Genomic DNA, 8,166 nt, shown 5'->3' with positions numbered 1-8,166 from the left:
GGTAAAATTCGAATTTTACCGAGTATTCAACAAATCAGAAAAATGCTTCACAAATCCCAAACATGGTTCTAAATATTCTGCTGTTAGATCAGAATAATCTAGTCCAGACTTGAAGTGTCTAGCTGTAGTAGTTTTTTTTTATTAGAGCAGATCTATGGTGACCCAAATGAAAAAAAAAGGTAAAATTCGAATTTTACCGAGTATTCAACAAATCAGAAAAATGTTTCACAAATCCCAAACATGGTTTTAAATATCCAGCTTGAAGGGGAGAATAATCTAGTCCAGGTTTGAAGAGTCTAGGAGTTGTAGTTTTTTTATTAGAGCAGTTGTAGTAATGAAAGAGGTGCCAAAAATGGTGAAAATCGAACCTCATTGAGTTTTCACAAATCAGAAAAAAATTTCACAAATCCCAAACATGGTTTTAAATATTCTGCTATTAGAGAAGAATAATCTAGTCCAGGTTTGAAGTGTCTAGGTGTAGTAGTTTTTAAACTAGAGTTGATTAAAGATGCGGACAGTAGTGAAAAATTAAGTGGAATCGCCCTTTAGCTATTGGAAGCTAGAATTGGAAACTAACTTCAGCTTCGTCCCGATTTCAAGGTTGTCTACAGATGCTAACTGGAGCGGAAAAGCCATTTGGCCGAACCAGATGCTAACCTTAGCCTCGACAAAAACAAAACACCACTTTATCACTGCTAGCTTCATAACAACCAATAACAGCAAGATAAAAGCGCTCTAAACCAAACCCGCTAAACAGTCAAAAGTTAAACAACTGACAACCAAAGCATATTTTAGACGTAAGATATGCTAGCAGGAATGCTAACGGTCGGCCATCCGCTAGATTAACTTCGACATTTTAATCTATAAACAGTAAACCTTTCCATGTTAAAAATTTCACGTAAAACTTACCCGATTTTACGAAGACTGCGATCTTGTTATATTTTTCATTCTGCAAATAAAAAGGTTTTTCTTTGGTTGATCCTTTTAGTTTGCTACAGGTTTAGTAAGAATCAAGATGGCGACCGGAAGTGACATAAACTTCCTCTACATGTATTTTTTTCTTTCTTGCCAAAGACGTTTTTTTATCCATACTTTTAATTTATAAGCATATATAAATAATACATTTTGTTTCTATATACTTATTTAGTTCAGTTTTATTTAATTAAATGTATTATGATTTACTTATTTACAGAAAGATAATTATTTTTCAGGTTCTTGGACTTTCACTTAGTAACAGTGACTTAATATTATAAAATGTTTACTTCACCCCTCCATTTTTAATTTTTTTTATTAATTTCTTGCAAGAAATTGAAATGATCAAAAATGCACAGATCACAATCCATATATTTCTGGTATTTTCTTCATGAAAACAAAACATCTCAATAATGACAGTAGGAAAATGTCTGCTAAAAAATTTAATTCTGAATTACAGTATAATTTACAATGGTTACAGGAACAGCTGCATTAATATGCACAGGCACACCGGAAACAAATATTACAATTATAAATTAGATATATTAAAGCATAAGCATACTATGTCATATATATATTTATGTCATATAAAGTATTGTTCTGATTATGCCACTGATTAGTGTCACCATTCAGCAGCCCTCAGGCTTTTGTGATTTCTGTAATCAGAAAACTACTGCTACAAAACCTTTACTGATTGTTCTGCTGTTAAACATTACAGAACAGTTTTTATTCATTTTCATCATGAATCAAACTTTGATAGTACTGAAAACCGTCAAATCAAGGTAAACTATAATTTTTCTTTCAAAGAGGAACATGAATGTAAAACTTCTACAAAAGCATCCACAGTGGATTGTTTCTGCAGCTCTTAAGGCACAAAATTGTTCTGAAGTTCAGTCTGGGCAAAACAGATGTAATGTTTGGGTGAATTGAAAAAAAAAAATCAACCTAATTGCTCCAATATGTAATTTCAATTAGTGACCAAAGATCACTCTATACTAATAAAGATGTTTACTAAGACATAACCTCTCCCAGAGTGGGTCAGTCATGAACTTTTTCAGATTTATGACTCCACACAGGTTTGCGTTTCTCTAAGAAGGCCTGGATTCCTTCCTGTCCATCTATAAGAGCCAGGTTGTCCACCATCACCTTGGAGGCAGTGGCATATGCTGCGTCTCGGCCTTGAGCCATTTGTCTGCAAAAGAACCAGAAACACAAGAAGTTAATGCAATCTAATGTGTCAGGTATTCACTGCAAACCATTAATAACAGCATACCTGTGGAATGTGGCCTTGCCGAGAGCTACAACAGGTCGACTGGACTGACACACTCGCTGGGCGATGGCTAATGTCTCCTCCTCCAACCGCTCCTCTGGCACCACCTTGCTAATCAGGCCATGCAACAGGGCATCACGGGCTGAGATAGGAGACCCTGTCAGCAGCATCTCCATGGCAACCTGTTCACGAAAACAAAGTGATAAGAGTTCAATCGAGGACTTTAATGGTGTGGGTGATTTCCTGTGGATCAACTAAACAGCAGAAAAAAAGGTTCTCAAGGATCTCACCATACCTCCAAGTAAATATTTTAAGTAGCACAAATACTACTTTGATTCTTGAGTTATAAATGTGCAACATTCATTGTGAATAAACAGCCACCAGGTGGCGCATGTATCAGGTGAAAAAATTTGTCATCAATTACACAAGGAAAAATGTTGTCAGGTTCAGTAAGAACTTCTGGGTTAAATCCTACCCCTGCTGAATATCTCAAAAGTGAAACAAAACCACTTTATGTCAGCAGAATCCCTTCAGTTCGTACCGTAATAAAAGTTTTGAAAAGTATCCGTCTGTACCTTTCTTGGCACCGCTCTGCCGATGGCCACCGCCGGCGTCGAGCAGAACAGACCCACATTGACGCCCGGAGTGGCAAAGGTGGATTTCTCACTTGCAATTGCGATGTCACAGCTGGCGACCAGCTGGCAACCGGCTGCCGTGGCAACGCCGTTCACCATGGCGATCACTGGAATAGGGAGGTCTTGTATCAGAGTCATCACCTGAAACACAAAAGTTACTAACAGCTGAGGTTATGAACATGTGAGGCCTTGTTTTCATACCTGCACTAAACTCCAATCCAACAGGTATTTTATGTCAGAAATGTTTAAAATGAGATAAATATTGACAAGTTCAGTGCTTGCTTCTCTGATGTAAGGATTTATTTCCCAATTGGAACATGTTTTGACTCTTCAGCTGGAGTTTCAGTCCCATTCCAGACACAAACTGACCTCTGAGCAGGTTTGAAACACCTTGGTGTGGTATTCTCGGCCCTGAGTGGACGTCAGCTCCTTCAGGTCGTGTCCCGACGAGAACACCGGACCTTTGGCTGAAACAAACAGCGCAAACGTAAGACCAACTGCTTCCTGTCTCTAACATGAACGAGCAATTAAAAACAGACCTGATAAGATGATGACTCTGAGATCTTCGCCATCAACGTCAGCCAGGATGTTCTCTCGGAGAGTTTCCAGCATGGACAAGGACAGAGCGTTCCTCTTCTTAGGGTTGTTTAAAATGATCCTCCTGGTAGAAATGTAGATTTTTAACACATTAGAAAATATTTTAAAGAACGTTTGCCACAGTAATATTCTCTTAAACTGACACTTTTTTATTGTTCACATACCACCATATGCGTACAGTACATTTAGTCAACTCTAATTTATTTCATTTTATAAATTATTGACAATTGTTTCTGGACATTGTTACCTTTATGTTCAATATTTGAAATGTTTCTTCATAAGGTTTTTAATTTATTACTGTATTCTAGTCTTACAGTTAACATTGTTTTTTATTACTATCCAATTACAATTAAATTGGTGACAGTTTGTGTTATGTTTAGTTTGTTAATATCCAGAATATTTTACAGTTACAAATAAGCCTTGAAAAATAATAAACAGTCAGCTCTCTGCCTCTCTTTTTTATCGACTGTCGGCAGCAGCTGTTGGATCAACGATCAGTTACTCTACCCAACTGGGTTCAGAGTCATGTTTGCTCAACTGACTGAAGTCGGTTGGTTCTCCTCTCACACAACTGATGCAGACTTTCCCAGGCTGGGAATCGGGGTAAAATCGGGCCAAACTTGTCTTGTCCAAGACCAAGTCCAATCCAGATTGGACTTTACTGAGATAAATATGCATTCCGATGTATTTCTGTATAATTGGGTCCATTTTCCTTGTAGAAACTAAACAAAGTGAATTTAATTTAAATGTATTTAATCGGGAATGAGGTACAGAGGCCTGCAGGAAGACGACACCAGATTCAGGGCCAATTTCTTTCAGAGGTTGTCATGGTGATAAACTGCTCTGCAGCCACTTCAGCGTAATATCATTCTATTTTTATTGTTTATGTCTACTCAGTACAAAATATCCTTATGTGTTGAAATATTTCAACATGTTTTTAGTTTTAAATACAAATTAAAATTTTAGATTGCTATATTAAGATTGTCTGAATCCAAGACATTTATATAGATGCAACCCTGACAAAACTAAAACGGGAATTTGGTATTCCCCTTTTTGTAGTTTTGTATAAACTCCGAAAAAAAATGTAATTTATGTAAACTACATTTCTGGGGATATTCAGGTTGTTCTATTGCATAATAAATTTCGGACCTGGAAATTTATGTCCACTTCTATTGAAGTAAAAGTAAGCTCTTTACACCAATAATAAAGCGAAATGTCTTGATTTACCACAACAAGGCGATAATGACCGCGGTAATATTTCAGCCGAATTTCCACTGAGACCGATTAAGATGTTCTGGTTCAGTTTGTGGACCACAGAAAGCAGCTCTCTTTACTGAATCCTCAGTTTCTCCTTAAATGCTCTGTTTCTACATGAGGGTTGGGGTTGGTGAAGCGACGTGTTTTTAATGGCAGCACCTGATTCCGTGCTTCTGTTCCCTCAGAGTCAGCGGTTCCGCTTCCGACTGGGAGTAACACCGGGGAGCGGACAGCAGTGGTATCCTCCTGCTGAGCTGAAACGCAGAAACACCTCTACACAACACACTGCGAGCCATTTTTTCAACCTTCTTCCACTACTTCCGGCTTATGACGTCACGTGGTCAAACAGACCCGGTCTGCGCATGTGCAGAAATCAGACCTAAAAATCAAAAACAGGATCCACGGAACAAACAGAACATTTCATCTTTCTGCTAAAATATTTATTGTAGTCATAAATTAATCAGATGATCTTTCAGTTGTGCTTGATTTTATTTCATATTTAAAACGATAAAAACATAAAATTACTTGCAAACATCAACAGTGACATTTTGTTTAGACTTTTCCTTGTCCTAACTGATTAAAAGAATAGTAGAACCCTCACATTCCTTCAAACCGTTAAATTTTATTTCACAGATAATTACAAATTATAACACAGTTATGTTACAATTAGTTTGTTTTGCTGTCTTAATTTTTACAGCTGGCCAAAGTCAGAATCACAGTTTTTTACACTGATCAATTAGAAACACCTTCATAAAATAATTATAAATAAAAGGAGTAAAACCTGTTATAATTCCTGGACATTCCTTCATTGTAAACGTCATAATTTACAATAAATTAAACTAAGATTGTATGAAGTAACAACTGATATTATTTGTAAAGTGCTGAACACAGGCAGTCATCCATCCATTGCGTACATTCACCTGTCCTTGCTCAGGATGTGTGTCACCTAAAGAACAAGAAACGGTTGCAGAAAGTGCAGGAAAGCAGAGTTTCTAAAGATGCTCTTCCACTGCAGCAGTGATTTTCTGCGGTGCGATCTTTATTGGGACCTCGCTCCAGGTGCTGATGTATGGAAACAACCTGTCGGTGAAAGTGTGTGTGAAGGTGTGTATGTGTGCTCCAGTTTCTGCGTCTGAAAACAACAGCCGTCCTCCATCATAGTCCAGGAAAAGCCGGATCCTTCTTGGGTTTCCCTTCACAGAGACGTCAGATCCCAGATCTGTTGGGGAAAGTGTTTTGTATTCTCCTTTGCAGAACATGAGCCTCCACAGTCCGGGCCAGATGACGCCTTTCCTCACATCCGACCCCACTAGCACACCCAGAACGTAGGCATCGTTTTCTCCTACCTCCACCTCCCAGCTGTGACATCCTGAGGTGAAACTCTCAGAGCCAATGACAGAAATAAAGCGGTCGATCCTCTCTGGATTGTCAGGAAGTTCCTGTTTTCCCGTGGCCTGCTTCAGACTGGTCAGATCGTCAGACAGAGTGAGGTCTGGATGGGCCGTGTTTGGATCCAGGACGACAGGACTGAAGGAGATCATGTCCTTCATCTTGCTCCAGACGTTGAAGCTCAGGTTTCCCAGATATCTGGCCTCATCGATCAGCGCTCCAGAGATCAGGTCCGGATCATCAGGAACCGGCTGCTGCTGGATTCTCTCCACCGTTTCTTTGTAATTCAGCAGAAACTGAACATCTTTTGCTCTCAGTTCGTTTTCTGTGGTTTTAATTAATCCTGACAGATCTGAGATCTCTTTGTTCAGCGCTCTGATCTTCTCCGCCATCATGTGACTCTTCTGCTCCTCTTCCTCCCGCAGTGCATTCAGCCTGGCCTCCTCCTCCTCCTCCAGAAACTGGTGAAGCCTCTTAAACTGCTCTTTGATCTTCCTCTCTGTGGCTTCAGCCTGAGTTTTGATGTGACCTGCAGTTTGATCACAGCTTCCCTTCACTTCACGGATGAGCCTCATCCTCTTTCTTAAGGGCTTCAGTGAGTCCTGCAGCGTTTTCTTGGCCTGCTGTCCGGCCTCTTCGGTGAGCTGGAGTTTGTGCTCGCTGTGTGTCTCTGACTCCCTGCAGACGCGGCACAGAAGCTGCTGCTCATCCACACAGAACAAGCTGAGTGTTTCTGCATGCAGACTGCAGAGCAGCTCAAATCCTGACGCTCTCACCTCGTCAGACGCCATCTTTAGAGAAAAGTCAGGTACAGGTATTGTCTTTGATGACCTTCTCTTGCAGACTGGACACTCGGTAGTTTCTCTTTCTGCCCAGTTTGTCTTTAAACAGGAGACACAGAAGCTGTGCTCACATGTCAGAGTTACTGGATTCTCAAAAATGTTCTGGCAAACTGGGCACAGAAGGTCTTCCCTTTGGACTGAAGCCATGACTAGACGTTCCTCTGAACTACGCAGACAGTTTCGCTTTTGAATAAATCTTCTAGTTCTTGTTTTTCTGCCAGCAGCCGATCCATTTTACCACCTGCAGCATTCCTGGTGTTTCTCGAAGCATTTCATCATCCTTCAAGAGAAACTCTTGAATTTGATCTCAAAGTCGAGGTTTTTGTCTTCTGTTGGTTTATTCCAACGTCTCTGTTGAGGAAATCAGCAGGTTTACTTCCTGACTCACCTGAAAGACAGGTCTGACCTGCAGGAAATGCCAGCCCCGCCCCCTGACTCTGACTGGACCAGTAGCAGCTCTGTGAGGAGGTGGAGATCGATCTTTTTACAGATTATCTGTCTCATGTTAAGCTGTCATGACATGGTGACAGTTTTAATCAATAAAACATTTTATTTATCAAGATATTTTTGTTTACTTGATTTGTGCTTCAGGTTATAAATTCAGATTCTATCAACAGTTTAAGTTTGATACGAAAATCGTCTTCATTTTCAGAAACTTCTGCTCAAATTTTGACAAAATGTGACAATAGAAACGATATTCATAACAAGTTGGTGCATTTATTGTCAAACACAAAAATACAGAACATTAGTGATTGGCTTGTTATAATTACTGTTAAAGAATGAGAAAGTACCTTCATGTCTGCACATCCAGAAAGCAGAAACACTTTGAATAAGTCAGAAAATGAGATATGAGATATGAAATGACGCCGTTTGAGCCTAAACTAGCAGTTATTTCTACTTGGATTAGCATTTTGATGAGCATGGTTGTGCAAATTAATATTTTCTGAACATAAAGTGCTGCTTGATGTTATTTACGTGGTTTTGTTCTGAGAAAACATTCGGCAGCACTTTATGAGAAGGAGAATACTGACATAGCAGCATTTAGAAACATGAAGGAGTCTTCATGAACGTCCATGACTGTTCTCATAAAGCATCAGTCGGTAAATAATGAAACTTTTAAAGCAAAGTTCCTCCAAACCCTGCATTAAAAGTGCCATTATTTACCAAATGACACTTCATGACAACAGTTATAAACATTCATCAA

The 8,166-nt window shown here is 39.3% G+C and overlaps 2 protein-coding genes and 1 long non-coding RNA gene across 4 annotated transcripts in view; all 3 read right to left on the bottom strand.

The window, feature by feature from the left end:
- Positions 1-1,142, bottom strand: part of LOC106934890 (uncharacterized) — a 28,436-nt gene extending 27,294 nt beyond the window's left edge. The window contains exon 1 of one of the 2 annotated variants that reach the window (XR_001421795.1): positions 910-1,142. This is a non-coding gene — a long non-coding RNA (uncharacterized LOC106934890). The remainder of the gene's footprint in view (positions 1-909) is intronic. The other variant, XR_001421794.1, reaches the window with a different exon arrangement.
- A 260-nt stretch (positions 1,143-1,402) lies between these two features.
- On the bottom strand, positions 1,403-5,074 carry echdc3 (enoyl CoA hydratase domain containing 3). Its single transcript, XM_015015052.1, has 6 exons — positions 4,891-5,074; positions 3,417-3,538; positions 3,247-3,344; positions 2,818-3,018; positions 2,246-2,424; positions 1,403-2,164 (listed from the first exon to the last, which is right to left on the bottom strand). The coding sequence occupies exons 1-6, from the start codon at positions 5,025-5,027 to the stop codon at positions 2,011-2,013; spliced, it is 891 nt and encodes a 296-aa protein (XP_014870538.1). The 5' UTR covers positions 5,028-5,074; the 3' UTR covers positions 1,403-2,010.
- An 86-nt stretch (positions 5,075-5,160) lies between these two features.
- On the bottom strand, positions 5,161-7,496 carry LOC106934887 (zinc-binding protein A33-like). Its single transcript, XM_015015050.1, has one exon. The coding sequence runs from the start codon at positions 7,107-7,109 to the stop codon at positions 5,724-5,726; it is 1,386 nt and encodes a 461-aa protein (XP_014870536.1). The 5' UTR covers positions 7,110-7,496; the 3' UTR covers positions 5,161-5,723.
- Positions 7,497-8,166: the final 670 nt, after the last annotated feature.

This window comes from Poecilia latipinna, unplaced genomic scaffold, assembly GCF_001443285.1.
Source record: "Poecilia latipinna isolate Pla-1442-1.1 unplaced genomic scaffold, P_latipinna-1.0 Scaffold1878, whole genome shotgun sequence".
NCBI classification, from domain to species: Eukaryota; Metazoa; Chordata; class Actinopteri; order Cyprinodontiformes; family Poeciliidae; genus Poecilia; species Poecilia latipinna.
Note: the sequence above shows the minus strand (reverse complement) of the source record. Positions and strands in the feature narration are given on the sequence as shown.

Bases quoted from the DNA above. Each gene is read 5' to 3' on its own strand.
- echdc3 (XM_015015052.1), bottom strand. From the start codon at position 5,027: ATGGCTCGCAGTGTGTTGTGTAGAGGTGTTTCTGCGTTTCAGCTCAGC. The intron at 3,019-3,246 runs GTCAGTTTGTGT...TTTGTGTTTCAG, and splicing joins TGTTTCAAACCTGCTCAGAG to GTGATGACTCTGATACAAGA. The intron at 2,165-2,245 runs GTATGCTGTTAT...GTTCTTTTGCAG, and splicing joins GGCAAGGCCACATTCCACAG to ACAAATGGCTCAAGGCCGAG.
- LOC106934887 (XM_015015050.1), bottom strand. From the start codon at position 7,109: ATGGCTTCAGTCCAAAGGGAAGACCTTCTGTGCCCAGTTTGCCAGAAC.